General features: G+C 47.1%; 5 protein-coding genes and 1 non-coding gene across 6 annotated transcripts; 3 read left to right on the forward strand and 3 right to left on the reverse strand.

Moving 5' to 3' along the window:
- Positions 1–114: 114 nt before the first annotated feature.
- JR316_0009990 (Sister chromatid cohesion protein pds5) lies at positions 115–5046 on the forward strand (the record flags this gene model as incomplete). The annotated part of the gene is made up of 23 exons (XM_047895668.1): positions 115–738; positions 791–1238; positions 1290–1438; positions 1491–1555; positions 1606–1689; positions 1740–1922; positions 1976–2024; positions 2076–2145; positions 2197–2330; positions 2388–2743; positions 2805–2925; positions 2978–3145; positions 3207–3415; positions 3471–3591; positions 3645–3779; positions 3831–3873; positions 3946–4030; positions 4090–4204; positions 4262–4408; positions 4461–4535; positions 4594–4667; positions 4726–4927; positions 4987–5046. 23 exons carry the CDS (start codon positions 115–117, stop codon positions 5044–5046), a joined length of 3717 nt encoding a protein of 1238 aa, XP_047745387.1.
- Positions 5047–5905: 859 nt separating this feature from the next.
- On the reverse strand, positions 5906–8230 carry JR316_0009991 (Lipase 3; the record flags this gene model as incomplete). Its single annotated transcript, XM_047895669.1, has 5 exons — positions 5906–7407; positions 7471–7574; positions 7619–7720; positions 7782–7964; positions 8019–8230. The coding sequence occupies 5 exons, from the start codon at positions 8228–8230 to the stop codon at positions 5906–5908; spliced, it is 2103 nt and encodes a 700-aa protein (XP_047745388.1).
- Positions 8231–9632: 1402 nt separating this feature from the next.
- On the reverse strand, positions 9633–9718 carry JR316_0009992. The gene has a single exon. It is a non-coding gene; the product is annotated as a tRNA-Gln (tRNA).
- Positions 9719–10473: 755 nt separating this feature from the next.
- JR316_0009993 (Short-chain dehydrogenase/reductase phmF) lies at positions 10474–11828 on the forward strand (the record flags this gene model as incomplete). The annotated part of the gene is made up of 6 exons (XM_047895670.1): positions 10474–10684; positions 10739–10925; positions 10990–11193; positions 11244–11287; positions 11351–11670; positions 11730–11828. 6 exons carry the CDS (start codon positions 10474–10476, stop codon positions 11826–11828), a joined length of 1065 nt encoding a protein of 354 aa, XP_047745389.1.
- A 718-nt stretch (positions 11829–12546) lies between these two features.
- On the forward strand, positions 12547–14053 carry JR316_0009994 (uncharacterized protein; the record flags this gene model as incomplete). The annotated part of the gene is made up of 2 exons (XM_047895671.1): positions 12547–13566; positions 13628–14053. 2 exons carry the CDS (start codon positions 12547–12549, stop codon positions 14051–14053), a joined length of 1446 nt encoding a protein of 481 aa, XP_047745390.1.
- Positions 14054–14544: 491 nt separating this feature from the next.
- Positions 14545–16824, reverse strand: JR316_0009995 (Beta-glucosidase 1B; the record flags this gene model as incomplete). The annotated part of the gene is made up of 15 exons (XM_047895672.1): positions 14545–14574; positions 14645–14760; positions 14837–14997; positions 15052–15071; positions 15133–15153; positions 15216–15235; positions 15288–15311; positions 15379–15459; positions 15528–15722; positions 15781–15917; positions 15972–16094; positions 16146–16183; positions 16235–16330; positions 16386–16726; positions 16779–16824. The coding sequence occupies 15 exons, from the start codon at positions 16822–16824 to the stop codon at positions 14545–14547; spliced, it is 1449 nt and encodes a 482-aa protein (XP_047745391.1).
- Positions 16825–18793: the final 1969 nt, after the last annotated feature.

The following is an 18793-nucleotide window of genomic DNA, read 5'->3' on the forward strand; positions in this document are numbered from 1 at the left end:
GAAAAGATGTGACTGGTCGGAAAATGCGGTGGCCTGCCAAAAGGGACAAATGTAAACAACGCGTGCGTGCCTCAGATCATTGCACTCCCAAACTCAACCCAAACCACCGTGCCCATGCCTCCAAAGACCCGCCACGGCGCACAGAGCTCAAAGAACAGGCTCGCGTTTCGCGACAGGCTTGCGGGAAAGGGTATCACTGCAGATACTTTGCTCAAGAAACTCCAGACTCTTCATACACAGCTAGCAGCACTCGATCAGGACAATGTTGACGTCGCATCTCTTAGCACCGCGCGCACAGAACTCATCGACAGGTCTTTGCTACTCCACAAAGAGCGCGGAGTCAAGGCGTATACCGCCTGCTGTTTGGCAGATATCCTTCGACTATACGCCCCGGAGGCACCTTATACCCAAAATGAGCTCCGCGATATCTTTCAATTCTTTTTTCGACAATTATCTGCCGGACTGAAGGGGCAGGAAGAACCATACTTCAATGAATACTTCCACCTTTTGGAATCTTTATCCACGGTCAAGAGTGTTGTTCTCGTGTGCGACCTACCTTCAGCAGATGAACTATTGCACGATATATTCAAAGACTTATTCAACATTGTCAAACGCGATCTACCCAGCAAAGTCGAGAGATTCATAGCGGATATCTTAGCGGCACTCATTGATGAGTGCTCATCATTTCCCGCCGATGCGTTGGAGGTTTTAATGGCGCAGTTTATTGAGAAGAACGCGGTAAGTGCAACTTTGAATTTGTCCTGCAGTATCTTACGACGCGTTTGTATAGCGACCCGAGCAACCTGGTTACCGTCTTGCTACCCAAGTTTGCAATGCTGCCGCAGACAAATTGCAAAGGCACGTATGCCAGTACTTTGGCGACCTCGTCACGTCAACATCAGAAGAAGACGCAGAAGAGGACCTGGATAACATGCGTACCAGCCATGAACTTGTGAAACGACTGCATCGATCATGTCCCGCAGTGCTCCACAGTGTTATCCCCATTCTAGAAACCGAATTGCGCGCCGATGGTTTGAACGCTCGACTTATTGCAACGCAGACATTGGGAGAAATGTATGCAGATAAAGGCGGGCCTGAACTCGTTCGGAAATACCCAAGTACATGGCAGGCTTGGATTAATAGGAAGTCAGATATATCCGTTGCTGTAAGGCTGAAGTGCGTGGAAGCTGTTCCAGCACTGTTGGCTAAACTACCAGAATCCCGCGAGAGTCTGGACGGTAGGCACCTGAATTTTGTCAGTCATTCCGTAAACTCATGGAAACATATAGAATTGTTGAAAGCCAAAATCTACGACCCCGATGAGAAGGTTAGAACGGCCGCATGCAAGGTCTACTTCCACCTCGACTACGAATCAGCTTTACATCACGTTTCGGAGGAACAGCTTCATAGAGTCGTTGAAAGAGGGTTGGATAAAAAGGTGTTTTTTCTGTTGATTGTCGAGGGCCTGCAGTATTTACCAACGTTGTTAGGCTTCCGTTCGAACACAAGCTCTCAACAGCATAGGGAGACTCTATAGCCTCGCCTATCCCGAAATGTCAGTGGAATCTTGCCTCTAAATTGTTTTGCTCACAGATCATCACTCAGCGAAAACAATGAACCCATGGCGGTCAAACAGTTCCGATGGATTCCTGAAGAGGTACTTTCAATAGCAACTACTACTGAGACAAGGTAAATGTCATTCTTTGTTCCCTTTTGGTCGGTAACTGATGTGCATTCAGAGGTTTGGTCGAGCAAGTGCTGTTCGACTATATCCTTCCCCTTCCCTCAATATCCACTTCTTCAGCAACACGGGAAAAAGATGTCGACGAAGTTGCATGGACCGATCGGCTTTTAAGCGTAATGAGAACGCTTACTCCGAAGACATCAACCTTGCTCTTAAGTCTGTCTGGCTTAAAAACTTCGTGAGTGGAACGATTATTACAGTCGAATAAACACTCATCCAATGTGACATTAGTCGGCCTAACGTATACGATCATTACCTGGAAAGCTGTGTGAAGAATAACGTGTGTTTACTCAACAAGTAATGGTCTTCTTTCATTTGACGGCATCAACAGGGAGGTATCATCGATAAGGATGAAGAAATCATCGTCAATAGACTGAAGAACACAAGCCAGTACCTTGCGGGTATGCTAAGTGTCGCTCGGTTGCAAAATTCCCCTACTAAAGTTTCCATAGCTTCTTTCGTTGATACCTTCAAGGCAAACGAAGATTTATTAGCGTTCGCGAAACTTAACGAAAACCGACTATTTAAACTGCTAAAAACATGCATGGATCCACAGACGGATTTGAAAACCTTGATCAAATCCTCGGTATGATCTCTTTTTCTCGAGAAACTATTTTTTCCTGAAGATTTGTGATTTCAACAGAACGAATTCCTCAAAAGACTTGAACAGCTTTCACCCTCCATCGTTCCCACAATGACAGCAATCCTTCGCCGGTCAAGCTATGGTATCGTTAACCAATCATCCATACCAACTCTTTTCAAGCGATTGGAGAAAGGGAACCAGGAAGGCGCGAGCGGTAAGGCCCGATACGCTGCAAACAACGCGCAATCAATTCTTCTGGCTATATCAAAACACTGCCCAGCGCTGTTCAAATCCCACATCGCGGAGTTGAGCAAGGCGATCGCTGATGAATCCAAGACACAGCTGGTGGAAGTTGCTTTGATGGCGCTGGCTAACGTAGTCAAGTGGGATGAAAAATTGGGTGCATCAGTAGACAAGTAAGTCATTCATTTACTCAACCGAAGATCGATATCGATCATCCTCTATTATCTCTTTTAGGAAAACCAATGAGCGCATAGTCAAACTGGCTTTGAGTTCAAATTGGCGGCACGCAAAATTCGCTGCGAGGTACTTGGCATTTTCAAAGAACAAGAATACCAGTTGTTCTCAGGTCATAGAAGTAGGTGCTACCCTGTCTTAATGTCCCATTTGCTGAAGGCTTCCTGTCACAGTCAATAGCAACAAACATCGAGTCAGATGAACCAGAGTTACCTGTAGCTCAAATCGCTGCTCTTGTTCAACTCGTCAAATTTGCGCCTGATGCGTTTGAACAAAAGAGTGATGTTATCATTACATATCTCATCAAGCGCGTATTGATGGTACCCAGCCCGGCAGATCCTGTTCGTATCATTGATTTGTTTGAGTGGGATCACGTACTGACTATGTGTTCACTTCTTTCAGAATGAGGAGGATTCGGAAGAAGAATGGATTGAGAATGATGAAATTCCAGACGAATTGCGTGCTAAAGTGTTGGCTGTAAAAGTCTGCAGAAACAGATGTCTCTCACACGCAGCATCAGAGCAGGCCCTGGAAATTGCTACACCCGTGCTCAAGTTACTCGCAACGCTGCTTGAACACGACGGTTCATTAAGCCTACAAGTTGAAGAGAAGTAAGTTCAGATCATTCTCAATCTCATAGAACATACTTGCTGAAATTTGTTCTAGCCCAAAATTCAAGTCTCGTCTGCGTCTTCAAGCTGCGATTTCTTTACTTCACCTGTGCACAATAGAAACATTCTCCACCGCCATTTCTCCCAAGTTTGTGCGCCTTGCTTGTGTTATCCAGGTTTGCATCATCATTTACATCGGGCATGGAATTTTCATTGAAGCGTGCATTAGGACTCTTGCTTCAACGTGCGCTTAGCGTTCCTGACCAAACTCATCAGTTTCCTTCATCCTCGCAAACTTTCACCTCGGTTCAACGTGATACCTATGCTTACCGTTCTTGATCCCGAGCCTGATACCAAAACTATGGTGAGCAACATCCTGATTCACAGCAATTCTGGATTTGAATAAAGACGACAGGCTGCACAATACGTCGAAAACATAAAAAGGCGGATGACTAAGGGTAAGTTGAGCACTTTCTGTTGAAATGCACATCATCCTGATTTCCCTCGAGACATGCAACGGGAAAACCTAGAAATTATCTTTATTCGCTTGCTGCATCTTCTTGCTCATCATCCCGACTTCGGCACTTCGCAAGACGAGCTTCTGGATATGGCCACGTACGTTGAGCCCCTAGTTCCTTCTCATATGTCGATTGATTGAATTGTCTCCTTGATAGATATATCCAATTCTACCTTGATCTCGTCGCAACGGCGGACAACATCCCTCTCTTATTCCACATCGCCCAAAAAGGGAAGACCGTCCGCGATCCAGAGTCGCATGCTCGCAGCGAGGTACAAGTTTTTTGTCGGTGCACACCCACAGGAAATGACTGATAAGATGATCTTTAGAACTTTTATGTGTTGTGTGAAATGGCGCAGTTCTTGGTCAAGGCCAGAGCTAACGCAAATTCATGGCCAATGGACAGCAACCCCTACAAAATCAGGCTTCCGTCTGATATTCTGCGAGCCCTGCCTAGTGTAGAAGCCACCAACCAGGTATGTATCGCAAATACCGTGTAGTGTTCCGTTCTAATGAAGGTGTTGGTAGATTCTCAAAACGACCTACCTGCCTGCGGAAGCGACTAGGTGGATGTCCGAACGGTTTAAGCTCGGAGGAGCAAAGGTGATATATGGTTAGCCCTAGCTGGTCTGCATCTGGTCTTACGCCACCTGTGCTCTAGGAAAAGAAGGAGAAGAAGGAAAAAGTGCCCGCAAAACGCAAAGCTCCGCCGACAAAGTCGAATGGACACTCAAAGTACGTCACGTATGCGTCAATATGCTTTTGTTCACGGTTGACTCATCCATTACTCCAGACGTTCAAAGAAGAGACGATCTGACGAGGATGAAGATGACGAAGAGGATGATGGTGGCGAAGAGTCTGCAGCTGACAGTGATGTGGAGATGGCGAATGGCACCACTCCAACCCGGGCAGGCCGGGCTCGAAAGAGCGATGCATCGGAGGATACTAGGCAGCAGACAAGGGCTGAACGACTCAGTGCCCGTATACAGGCCAAGGTGCGTAGAGCAGCAACTGATACATATGATCTGTTATTCAAGCTTTCTATGCTTCTTAGGAGAGACTCTCAACCAAAGGCAAAAAGGCTGGAAGCCCCTCCGAAGATGAAGATGGATGATTTCATCCCAAGGATGGATGCCATCCTACACTCTTTTTTCCCGTCCTCGACTCTCCCAGGATTTCTCTCTCTCTTTATTTCTCGTTTGTGGAACATATCAGGTTTTTTTATGCATTCCTTTTTCTACTGACTGTTTGTCATTTATTCAATTATTTGCCTTGCTCTCTGTATTGCTTTCTGTCTGTGTACGACTTACTGTATCCACTGCTTCCTTTTTTAAAACCCCTTATTCCACGATCTTTTCATGATAATATTTACGATTTCTTAGCAGCATTTTGCTGTATTCAGTCCTTTATATCACCAAGATAGTTGTGTATTTAAGCGATGCAATGATTGTTGTTATAAAAGGGATGTTTCAATACATTAATTGTATCGCGAAAGCGCAGTATGAGTTTGGATTAAATAAATATGCGCTACTTTGATAATCAATATGTGATATGTTCGGTATCATGGGTTGGGATGTGATAATAGAGTAAGTGGAAGAAAAAAACAACAACAATGAGGATGAAGGTTAAAACGTGCATGTAGGATAGCAATAGGGATGGTAGGTAGAGGTGGGAGGTGAGACAGGGGCATGGGAAAACATGAGAAAACATAATAGTCAAACAACAAGTACAATATGATGATAAAAGCACAAATGATAATGTTCCAACACAAGAAAAGCCCAAAAAAATTTTACAATGAGAAAGACGATACATAGTGCAGACTCGTTTTGGCGAAAGTCAGGGGTTAGCCAAGGATTAGTTGAGTTGAGGGGTTCCAAGGCAGGAATTTTTTTTTGTGAGAGGGGTTAAGTTGGTGGGAGATGGATGAAAGCTTTTAGGAGACGCGTTATCGTGTGTTCGCCTCCTATGGATTATCACCGATCCGCGCCATGAGCAGGGCCCCTACTGAGTTCGACACCCAGTTTCTGCACCAACGCCGCCCCAAGCGGCTCCAGCGCCTCCGACCACAAGCGCCGCCTCCTCCTGCCCTCAAAGATCTCCCTCGACCGCTCGCCCGTCTCGCCCTCGGGGCCAAACACAAACACCTTATCCTCGCGCCACGGCACCTCTCCATACGCAAACGAGATCCAGCGCTCCTGCATAGCGTCGCGCACGCGGCAGTACGAGTACTCGTCCACAGGCGCAACGAGCCACTCGTCCTGCTCCGCGTCCTGCTCGCTCGAGCTGCTCGACGAGCCCCCCTTCGACTCGCGCGGCGCGATGGACTCGCATTTCGCTGCGAGCGCGCTGCTGAAGCTGTCGCCCCTGCAGCGCGTGCGCCCGCGCGCGCAGTCACCTTCACCGTCCGCGCCCGGGCAGGGGCTCGCGATGCCGGGCGAGACGCACGGCTCGTCTTCTAATTCGTCCGAGACGTCGTCGTCGAGCTCAACCGAGAACATGTCCATCTCCATGACAGCGCCCATTTTGGCGCTGGCTGGCAATGGGACGTTGTCGAAGAGGTACATGAGGTCCGCGGCGTGGTGGGGGATGCCCCGCGAGGGGCCTTCCTGATCAAAGACGAAGCGCCAGACGCCGTGGTCGCCGCGTTCCTGTGCGGCGTTTTGTGCGATGCAGTGTGTAGGCCACGCCACACGGGCGTCGTTGACGAGCTCAAGAACACGCTCGGTGATTTCTTCCTCAGGGGTGTATTGCGATACATCGTATGCTCGCAAGATAGCAGATGTTTTACTCAAAGACTGGCATACGGCCTTGAGCCGTCGGACTACCCCGGCAGAGGTCCACAGAGATATAGGGTTGGACCAGAGGTAAGAGTCCGCCGAGGAATCGCCAATGATGATGGGTTGAGTAATATGATGGGTGTGCTCAGGGATGGTGGGTATAGCCTTTGCTTTCGGACGTGATGGCGAGCGAAGATTGCGTATGGCAGATCTGCTCCTGCTCCTACTTTTACTGCGTTGCCCTGTCGGGCGCAGAAGATTGTTAAGCACACCGTGGTGTATTCTGCTGTGCTCTGTAAGAGAGTGGCCTCCGTTTGGCTTGGGCCCTAAAAAGTTCTGCCACCCGTCTCTAAAGAACACACGGTCGTCGACTACTCTTAGAGTCTGGCCAAGGCCTAGCAGCTTCTCGACTTCAATATTGCGATATTTTTCGATATTGGTGAGTTGCAGGGCCGATACCACGCGAGACAGACACCATCCCGCAGATCCAACGTCAGGTAAGGTTGGTTCGAATACAGGAGATTGTATTATCGACTGATGGAATATGGGGCGAGTGAGGTTGGCCTGCGAGAGGAGATGGCAGACGATGTCGGCGGCGCCGGACCCGGAGCCAAACAGAGTAATGTTATTTGGGTCGCCTCCAAATTCAGAGATGTAACGGTGCACCCAGTCGTTCGCATTGCGCTGATCGCGAAGGCCTAGACAAAGACAAGGCAGTCAGCAACGGTAACTAAAAGTGGGGTGCGGGATCGAATGTAGACTCGCCATAATTTCCGGTCCCATGCTCGCCAGCTGCTTTGTTGTCGTCACGAATAATGGCGTTGGTGGCGAAGCCCAGGAGACCGATGCGGAAGCTATGTCGTAACTGAGAAACATGCTTGACAGAACAGAAATGAAATAGATACGTACTTGAAAGTGACAAGTATGATTGGCTTGTTGTATCGAATGCTTTTACGGACAATAGCTCCGCCGTCGTAATACCATTCTGAGCCAGAACCTCTGTCGCCGCCGCTAGATTAGACAACAACATTAGCCAGAGACTCGAATAAACAAAGACAAGAACGGAGCGCACCCGTGTACCCAGATCATGACGGGCAAGCGCGAGTCGGGGGTGAGACCAGCAGGACAGGTGATGTTGAGGTTTAAGCACTCGAATTCATCCTGTTTGAGATTTTGGTTGGGAATCTCGTCCAATGGGATCCCGAATAGGGTCTCCTCCATTGATTTTGTCGCCCGCTGTTGCGGACATATTGGACTGTACAAACAAAATTAAGTTGAGGGTATGGACAATAATGACAGGCATTCTTACCCATGCTTCGAAGCGTCGACTATGGGCGGATACGTGGTGCAGAGGACAGACTGGCGAAAACGCGCCGGTATATGAGCATACTTAATACCAAGAAACTGGTGGATTGGGGTATCTGGGGTAGACAACGGGTGCTCAAGACCACAGAAAGTGGCCTCTAAACCCAAGTGGTGATGTTTGGGGTATAACTCTTGACTTGATCCCGGCACAGGCATAGTGCAAAGTATGAAACGGGAAGGTGGTGGTTGAACAGTGAGTGGAGAAGTTTACGTCCAAAGAAAGGAAGTATTTGAATGCCTGCGAAACGGTGGGTTTCGCTGCATAGCATGATCGATCGTAGTGCATTTCTGGAGGAGCCCTGCAGAAAACTCCAATGCCTGTCCCAGATAGGAAGGTGGCCAGACTGCACGTGATCTCTCGGAGAGACCCGGACCCAGCGCTTCTCACAGCTGTTGCGCTGTCCGTCTCCGCGAATCTGACCGGAGTGCTGATGTACTGTATGTCGAATAATTCTCGGAGACTTGCTGACGTGCATTCTGACGACAGCCATGGCGCAAAAGAAAAAAACTTATAGAGGAGCACTGCAACGCTCCATCTTTAGGAGAGGCCAGCGCGACGTAATAGCACGGACCGTCGGACGCTTGGCTTTCTGTGCGTGGTCATGTTATAGCCAGCTTCGGCTCATCGATGATTCACGCAGAACCCGGGCAATAATGAAACCAGGTGTAGCTAGCCTGCTGATTACCGTTAATACAAGCTCCGTGTATGAGAACAACGAACACACACCTTGCGCGAAGAGCGCCTGGCCGGGCCAGTTTGGACATATACAGATTTTGACTCTGTGCAGGGACCCGGCACCTGACACTGCGAGTTGTCAAAGTATAAAACGTAACGCTTCGTGCAAGCGAGTGCGGTCGCACAGCGCCTGCGAAAGCCTAGATGATGTACGCGCGTCGAGATCGATGAAATCCAGCCGTCCGATGGCGTCCGCGAGACAGAACGAGCAACTCTGCACTCACCGTCTGTTCAAACAAGCTTAGGCCACGGCGAAAAGAAACACAAGCACGTTCATAACTCGCATTTTTCACAATCTTGCACAGAGTTACAGGTCAACGTGCATATACTCGCTACTAGAAGCAGCTCGAAACCAGAGATTCGAGGCGGATGGCGGAATCCATCCACTGCCCAGAATGCCACGACGAGCACTACTAATCTGCACTATAGGGGGCGACGATAGATGAAGATGGACGTTGAGGAAAAAAGACGAGGAGATCAATAGCTTATCGGTCTCTATAATTAGAGTCTCGGCTATCGCGAAGTCTTTATCGATGCCATCAATCATCTCCGTTTGGATCTGCCCTTGACATCACTTCTTTGATTCTATCGATAACGCACGTGCTCAACTGGCCACCAATGCATGGGCGCTTACCAGACGGATCCCTCTGACTGATTTGAACCTCTCGGAGGGTGTATACAACCTAACGGCCTCGGAGATAATCCAGATTAAAGTGCCTGCCTATAGCACACTCAATGGAACCATAAAAATTTCTCTCTCGACTACCTCTCGTGGGTTTTTCGGCACATTTTCGTGGTTTTTCTTTGAAAAGATTCAAAAAGAGGCACTGCCCGGATTCGAACCGGGGTTACAAGAATACATGATATGGAATCAGAATCTTGAGTGATAACCACTACACTACAGCGCCTTGAAGGTTGTTTGGTTAATTGCATATATCTCTCTACCATCTATTATTCCTTTAATCCACCACCGTCGACCTCATTGACATCCGAAAGACTTTCAATGGCTCACCACCAAGGAAGAAGCTTGATTTTCACCATACGGCACTTGCCAATTGTTGTCTATCGTGATCTTTAGATTATCCATTTACACCAATTTTTTGAGTTTAACTAGGTGCTTTGTCTAGTCAGTGAAGAGCGATAACATCTAAATGCTTGGACAAGTACTATGTCCTTGGTATAAATCCTTGGCAGGACTCCACTATTGTAGCTCGGCAGGTTTAACTGCACGACAGGAAAAAACAAGAGCCTATACGTAAACCAAATTTTGTCATTTTACAGCAGAGCTGGCTATATGCAACAAAATAAGGCATCCACCAACTCAGTGCGAATTATGCACCGATAGGCGGCATATGAACACGTCATTTCATGTAGTTACTTGCTCGCAAGTGTTCACATCGCCTCACTCAGTCAATTAGCCGTGGGAAATAAAATGTCTGACTTTACAAAATGCATCTTAGATGCCGGGCAGTATACGCACGCGCGCTGTACTCCGACGTTGATAACAAGCGTATAATAGCCTAAATGATAAAAACGTTACCAAAGATCAGTGACGAAAAGTCAGCTACTTGGTATAGCATTTAAGACGATGCCGCCGTCCATTGTTGTAGTGTCTACAGAATATTCCCTCCTCATTCCCCACTTGGTGTAGCACTAGAAAATCATGAAGTATACTCTCTGGAATATGTTTATAGACCAGACTTTCAAATCCATCCCGGGTGTTGTCACCAAGAACTTGGAAGGTCGGACAGTAGTTGTAACTGGGGCGAACGGAGGCATAGGATTCGAGACGGCGAAGCATTTCGCTAAGATGAACCCAGCGCGGGTAATCATAGCCTGCAGAAATCAAAAGTTCGGCGACGAAGCAGCAACAAGTACATATTTTCTACTTTGAATCATATCCGTTCAAGCGCTAATCAATGCTGCAGAGATCAAACAGGACACCGGATTTTCCAACGTTGAGGTCTGGCTACTCGATCTGGCCAGCTTCGCCTCTGTCAATGCCTTTGCGGAGAAATACGAAAAGGAAGGTGGGAGATTGGATATCCTAGTGGAAAATGCCGCAACAATACCAAATGGCAAAATGGTACTCACAGACGATGGATGGGAGTCCGTGTATGTGGCTATGATTTTTCTCCACAATGCCGCTGAGTGCACTTACAAATGCTACTTGACCCAGATTCCAAGTCAACAACTTATCGACATCGCTACTTGCCCTCCTTCTTCTCCCTCGAATGTTGGAGACGGCAAAAACGCACCAAACAACTCCGCGTCTAGTTGTCGTTTCAAGCGGCGTGCATTTTTGGACCAAGATCGATGACTCGGTTATCAAGAGTGAAAATCCTCTAAAAGCGTTCGGAACTTCTCCTAAATATCTAGGGCGGTAAGGCAACATCCAAAAAATTACAATTCCCATTCTAAACCCTTTCAAAGTGCAACCAATTCGATTGCGGCAAAACGATACTATGACACCAAACGTACGAAAGCTAAAGGATCCAAATATTACACATATCGTTACTGACGCGCATACACACACACAGTACTCAACCTCTTCTTCGCTCGAGCGCTTGCAGATCGTCTACGGGGCCAGCCAATAATCGTCAACAGCGTCGATCCAGGATACGCCTACTCGAATCTCCGCAGAAATCTCAAAGGAATCATGGCGATCGTCGACTGGCTTATGGAAAAAGCTGTCGCTATAACGTCTGAACAAGCCAGTCGCCAGCTAATATATGCTGCAGTGCATGACCCTCCCGTCGCTAATGATCTTCGCGGGGCGTATATCATGCAAGGCAAGATTTCGGAACCTAGCGACTATGTGATTAGCCGCGAGGGAATCTCTGTTCAGAATATATTATGGGTCAGCCACATTCCTGAAATTATATAGATTCTTTGTCTCTGACGCCAGATTTTCTACAGGACAATCTAATTGAGGAATTGACAAAAGTCAATCCAGACGTTGCCCAGGTTGTAAAAGAGCACTTGCGAGAACCACCAACAAACACGCGTGTCTATTAGTATCTAGTATCATGAGAATTAGTTATACGACTTTACATTTAATTGACCAGACCTTTTACTACGCCGAGCCGCGAGGATTCAGGAGTTGGGGATCCACATTCCACAACATGTGTAAAGAGAACTTTGCAAGGTGCATAGGCACCTTGCGCTGCGGGCGCTAATGCCGCTAGTACATTTATGGATACAATACCGAACATTGTCATCAAATTAATTGTCGACAAAGTTAGACTGCCGTAAAGGTGGACTGTACATACCGAATACTAGCGAGGCTGTGGTGTCCCCAGGTGACTGAAAGAAACTGCTTGAGTCGCCTGGAACAAAAGCAACAAAAGCGCATATAATTCTTGTTTTTCTGAATGAAAGGGGATTCAAACAAGTAAACGCCGAGATAACAACGAAGGATCTACAACTGACCTATATTCGGACGCGAAGCAACGTGTTATCACTTGTCCAACGTCAAGGCTGTCAGCCAACAGATTACAACTCCGACCGAAAAGGCTTTTGTTCATCGAGGAGTCGCCACGCTTCTGTGGCTATGTTTGGTCTTTTTGCCTCCTTTTCCCATTGTTGGTGCCACCGGCACTCCAACGGGCACTTTTGAAGACAATGAGTATTAATCCGGAAAACGCGTAACGTATAAATCGATCTGTCCTGATTACTTTTCTCCCTTCACACACCATTCAGTATCCTTTCCCGTTTTCCCACATTTCATCTGAGGATGCCCCAGCCTGCTTCTTCTGCTTCTTCTTCATCGCCTTCGAATCCTCTGACTGTGGTGGCAGAGCCCAATCAGCCCCCACAGGATGGTAATCCGTTGCGCGGATTTGATCTTCTCATCAAGGGATTCAAAGATATGACTCTCAAGGAGCTCGAAGCCAACTCGTGCGGTGGCAAAGAAGGCCGGGTGGCCATTCTGCAGCAGCGCATGGGCGTCCTCTCGAGACTTGAAGTGGACCTACACACCTTCGCGGATCGTCAGGCCAAGGCACGGCAGATCGCTGAGGAGCATCGGGATCTGGTGTTCGAAGCGCAGAAGCTCAAAGAAGATCTTGAAGCATCCAAGGAACAGTGCAAAGAGTCGCAGCGAGCTTCGAAGCATTGGGAGAATCAGCATCGCGTGGCTGTCAATCGGGCTCGAACGGCGGAGGAAGAGTTGAAGAAGAGGGCCACACAGACCGACGAAGCGCGACAGCAGGCTGAACAGGAACGAAAGAAGGCCCAGAAACTCCAAGCAAAGGTCGACGAGCTGCAAAAGCTCCAGCTTCAGCAGCAAAAGGTCGCACAAGGCAGCGGTGAATTGAGCAAGAAACCGACGAAAGATACGGCAAATCCAGATCTACAGGGGCTCTCGCGAAAAAACGACAAGCTAGCAGCGCAATTGAAGAAGAAACAGGAGGAATATCAAGTCAAATCTCTTGCGCTTCAAGCAGCAACCAAAGAGCTCGGAGAACTGAGGACTGAGGTGGCGAGACTCACTACAGAGAACGGCACGGTCAAGAGCGAGATCGACATGCTCAGGCATATACAGAAGGAAGTAAAGGCTGAGAGCGACTCTGAATTGGCTCAAGCTAAGGTGGAGATCGCAACGCGAATGCGACAACTCGAGTTCTTGGGGCGACGATACCAGGCTCTGAAAGCTGATCTTGAGAAGACAGATTCTACACTGCTATCTGAGAAAGAGACATCCGAAAGATTGCGTCAGAAGATCAGAGAACTCACTGCCTATGAGCCCCTAGGAGTAGGTTTCCCGTTGACTCTAACTTCTTGTATTTTGCTTATAATGGCATCTTCTCATGTAGGATGCAGAGATCGCAGATCGTATTCGGATCCGCAATCTTATTGATCAGGCTCAAGAACGTCTCGCCATTGCTGCTGGCCTAGAACCCGCTCCCGGCGAGAGCCTCGCGTTGACCTGGAGGCTAGCACTTGGACCCGGCACAAATGACGCTGTACGCGTCGAACGTGCTAAGGAGCTGCTCTCTGGCAACAATCTCTCACCGGGAGATATCGAATTCATTTCGAATGAAGAGGCACTTCATCATGCTTGTCAAAGCTACTCTCGTTTCCGCGCTCCTGGAAACGATCTCCATAATATGCTGGACAGAGCGGGATATCTGACCTCTCTTGATCGCTACTTGAAGCATGTTCATTCTGAGTCTGCGCGGGCGCCGCTGGAGGCTATGGTTGATTATGTTTGCCCTACGGCTCCTGATCCTTCTGAGTAACGGACGAGACTCGTGTCTGTGAGCTGTCATGCTCGAGCTTCGATGGAACATCTATGGGCTCTCGGTTTCTTGATATCATTTTTGATATTCCGAGAGGGAAAGGAAGATCCAGAAGCATTGCTTTTCCATTGAAATGGCGATCGAATAATGCAATCTAACATTGAACCGTGTAGTGCATGGAGGGCAGTAAGTTAGTTAGGTGAAGCTTATGACTGGCGGTTTACAAGTAGGTTTGATAATTTGAAGAATTGAATAAGCTGGTAGTTCAATCATATATCCGAGGATAGGACTCAACGTGATGAACATTTGGGAACCCAATATTTGTTTTCGTTCTAGGAGAAGGAGTCTCCATTGGCGTCTGTTTTCAACATATAATTAAAATGATTGGCCAAATGGGCAAATTGAGATTGTCCTGAGGTTCATCTGCTATTCAGATCAGTAGTACAAGATTTCCCAGTTATTCTGTTCAGAGTAACCTTTGGTCTGTGCTTTCATTCTCGTCCTATATGTTCTGCGAACCACTGTTATCGTACACAACCGTGATGTCGTAAGTATAATGGGGAACCTCTTTGGACATCTCAGATAACCCACCTTTTTGAGAAATTGAGACGATTCCTTTGGATATCGCATCTGTGTTTTATAATCGACGTATGTAACGCCGAACCTCGTAGTATACCCATCAGACCATTCAAAATTATCAAGAAGACCTGCTCATTTAAAAGGATATGAAATACGAAAAAATAAACGATTTAATAACGAGGAGAAAAGGGATAGAGAACGCACTCCATGCAAAGTATCCCTTGACCGGAACGCCGTCCTCCACCACCGCGGCTAATAAAGCGTTAGTGTACCCTCGGAAGTACTCCACTCTATCGGTATCGTGGAGAACCTCTGGTAAGGAAAGCTCAACGTCACTTTTAGCAGAGAATCCGTTCTCAGTGACACTGCCAACATCTATTAGCATGAAAAGCAAGAGGAAAAATGGCACTGAAACTTGCTATATCGGTGTTTTGTACGTCTGTGAAATGTAATTGGTTTGAATATACAGATTTTTTTGCTTAACGAGGTGATTAACTGACTTTCCAGATGTAGTTTAGTAACTATGATAGAGTATCTCATTAGGTGACGGATTTTCCCCCTTCTGAGAGATGAGTAAACTCACCAATCTAAATCCTGGAGCGTCTGTATACTGGAACATCAAGCTTAATTAACTTAGCAAGAGGTGAATGCGCACAATCTTGAAGCCAAGAGGACTTTGCTAAAGGAGGGAGTGGCATCGACATCGTGTCAGCTCAGATATCCAAATTTTGGAGCACATGCTATACCTTGTGTTCCGAGTTGTGTGCCATCCGGTTTTATGAATGTCGTCTCAATGTTTCCTCTCAGTTCGTCGTGACCGCCATCGCCTATACAACAAAACATTAGTCGACCCATTTTGTCTTAACTGATTAGCGAAGGGGAATTAGTTTCATACGCGTGAGACTGCTAGTATATGCGTTCACCCCAAAGAAATCCGATGATCCTTTGATGATATCAATTTCTTCAGCAGTAAAGTCTGGGAGTCGATTTCCCAGGATTCGCTTTACAGATGCTGGGTAGTGGCCTTTGTATATCGGGTCAGCGAACAAGCCGAGCTGGAAATCACGTCCCCGTTGAGCAGCCTCTACATCTGGGTGGGTACTATATAAGATTTTTTTTCACGTAAGTAAACAGATATCATAGCTCACTTTCCGGTTTGTCATCGTACGGGATGTAGGAAGATGAATCCAGAGTGATTCCGATGGTTCCTCCGTGCACTGGGAAAACGTGTTCACGGAAATACTTGACCGTATGCGCGTGTGCGAGAATAAAATGATGTCCAGCTCTGGGTAATGAAAGCATCAGTGTGGGGATTTTGAATGAAAAGTCGATGTCGTACATCCAAGGCTCGGTTGAAGAATCTCCTTCGTCCGCTATCTCGCGGTAACTGGAACGACCGGGAGCATGTATGCCATATCCATACCCTGTGACGATAGCAACATATGGCTCATTGGTGGTAATCCTGTTAGAAATTTTATTAATATGAACGAGGGGAATGGAGCAAGGTGAATACCAATGTTTCACGACGTCGCCAAAGGATTCAAAGCATATCTACAGCAATCGGTGTATGCACGTCCAAAATATGAGAGACTTGTTTCTTACCTTTGCGTAATGAACAAAATCATCGACGATTTTTTTGTTCAACCAGCCACCGTATCGGTCCTCCAAAGCTTGAGGGAGATCAAAATGGTGCAGTGTCTAAATCATGATCGTTAATGGTGTCTAGAAAGGAATCTATTTTTCGGTCACTAACCACAAACGGTGTTATGCCGACCCGTACAAGTTCCTCTATGATTTCTCTATACAACTTAATGCCTTCCCAATTGGCAGGGTCTTTATATCCTGCTGCCTTTTTGCTACCACCAAAGTCTATAATCCTTGACCAAGATACCGAGAATCTGTACGAGTTTGCGCCGTACGACTTTAAAAGAGCGATATCTTCTCTCCAACGGTTAAACGAATCGGCGGCGACGTCCCCAGACGAATCGTCTGCAACCCGTTTGTGTCCTGACTTCGGCTTGACATGAGTGAAAGTATCCCATATCGATGCAGTGCGATTAGCGCCAGCTGGGGTCCCTTCGATTTGGTATGCAGCTATAAGTACTATCTGTGAGCCGGTGCGAATCATGGATACAAGCAAGCATACCAGTAGCAAACCCATAGGCGAAATCCGCAGGAAGGAGTTTTGACATCGTATTGGAAGAGTCTCGATGAAGGATTATCAGTCAACAAAGATCCTTTTTATATAGATACAGTGCATGATACAGTGAAAGATGATGGCCTCGGAGCCATTGCGTAAAGGGGTATTTGTCGTGCAGTTGCGTCCTCCGGCGAACGTCTGGGATAATTGAATGTAATACTAATCAATGGTGTTCAGTTAAGCGCTATAGCACAACTTTTCTTGTCCCCGATTGGAAGAGATCACGCAGGATCACGCAGATCAGCCAACGGTAATTTGTCGGTGAACTGAGCCAGCTCGCGCCCATCACTGCCATCGACCACTCCACATGTGGTCATGTTATCATTGTCCTTAAATTTGCTAGCAGGAATGGTTTTAACCTAGACAGATCCTTTAAATTGTCAAATTGTGCTACTATTGGGACTACCACCCTCTAACCTTCGTCGTCAGCGCTTATACTCCAACGACGAAATGACACTCGGGAGCTGGAATCCGACTCGTATATCGCGACGGGTAGTGATCTTCCAACCCGATGTCCATTCTACGGTTACTCTACGATTGAGCTCCTTCGTCCGGCGTCAGCAATCCGGAGAAAGACATAAGAGCCATTTGATCCACTACGTGGCGGCGTGGTGGGGGTACTCCTCTCAAATAGACCAACGGAGCGAGACGTTGTGTGGGATTAATGGCCCTAAGCGGAACTCTGGGTGAATCAAAAACAGGAGAGACCTTCGAGGCAAGAATGAATTTCTCTTCAATCATACAAGAATGAATGAGTAACTGACAATCACTGGATTTGTGGGAATTTGGTGGCTTCCGGTAGAATCAGACGGTGAGCGACGAGGGCGCCGCGCATAGACATATAGTCCTTCGGGAACACAGAGCCCTCTGAGCTGCGGGTGGTCTTCAACGCTGTAAAGCTGATCCACGGTATCTTGCGTGAAGTACGCAACTATGATCGTAATCAAAATAGATCTGACATTAGTTCCATGAGGAATAGGGATAATGGTTTTTGCCAGCTTACTCAGATGCCATTTCCTCCGTCCGGTTTGGGTCCTTACGAACACCGAATACGTTTGCTTGATTAAAGGTTTTCTGTAGTAGTGTCTGGGTTGGATGCTGCAAATCCAAATTAATATAAAACCCTTATTTTCAGTTGGATGAATGGTATACTTTGTATTATTCGAGTCTGTGCTTTTAACAGGCTCGGGTTGTGCGGGTTGTTTCTCATAATAGAAAAGGAACTCCTATCACCATCTTTTTTAAGCAAGGGTATCATGCTATGCAGAGGGAATTCCAAGCTTACTCACATCCTTGACCCGACTTTGACCCCACGAAATTGAATCTGTCCACCTTTCAATCCCTAGCTGTGGCAGTAATGAGCGCTTAGTTCATAGTAAAGGGAGGAAGGTTTCATTACTCCTTTGGCATCTGTGTTAATGCCTCGTTCCTCCCACACATATACACAGCCAGACCGTATCGCTCGGCGTTCTTCAGTGCTGAGCCGGCGGTGTACTAATGGGAGTATCCCTAGGTGAGCAGCGTGGATGATAGTGATAGCATCAAGAGGGCTTTTAACCAGAATCCCTTCGCAAGTCGGAGGTTGCATGTAATGGGGAGAGGAAGGGAGTAGCATAGGTAACTGATGAAGGTGAGAATGCTTTTATATGCGGCCAAATCGCGCTGAAGACAACTGCCGATTGAATAAACACGCGACCGCAATAGATCATGTTACATCATGGCTATTTGCTATTACTAGTATGCAAAATGTGGGCAACACATCGTGATGTCTAGTGAGAGAGTAGAGACGTTATGAGTAGATAGTTCATTGAGATGTGAGAGTTGGCTCCCACTGTTTTTGCAGCCACAAACCCGGAAATTTTTACAGTCCAAAGGAATCTTCTGATTCGAAATACAAGATAGATGTTAGATGGCAAACAAAATCAGTTCTTGATTCGAACCAGATCTTGAGCGGTGATTTA

This window comes from Psilocybe cubensis, chromosome 9 (assembly GCF_017499595.1).
Source record: "Psilocybe cubensis strain MGC-MH-2018 chromosome 9, whole genome shotgun sequence".
NCBI classification, from domain to species: Eukaryota; Fungi; Basidiomycota; class Agaricomycetes; order Agaricales; family Agrocybaceae; genus Psilocybe; species Psilocybe cubensis.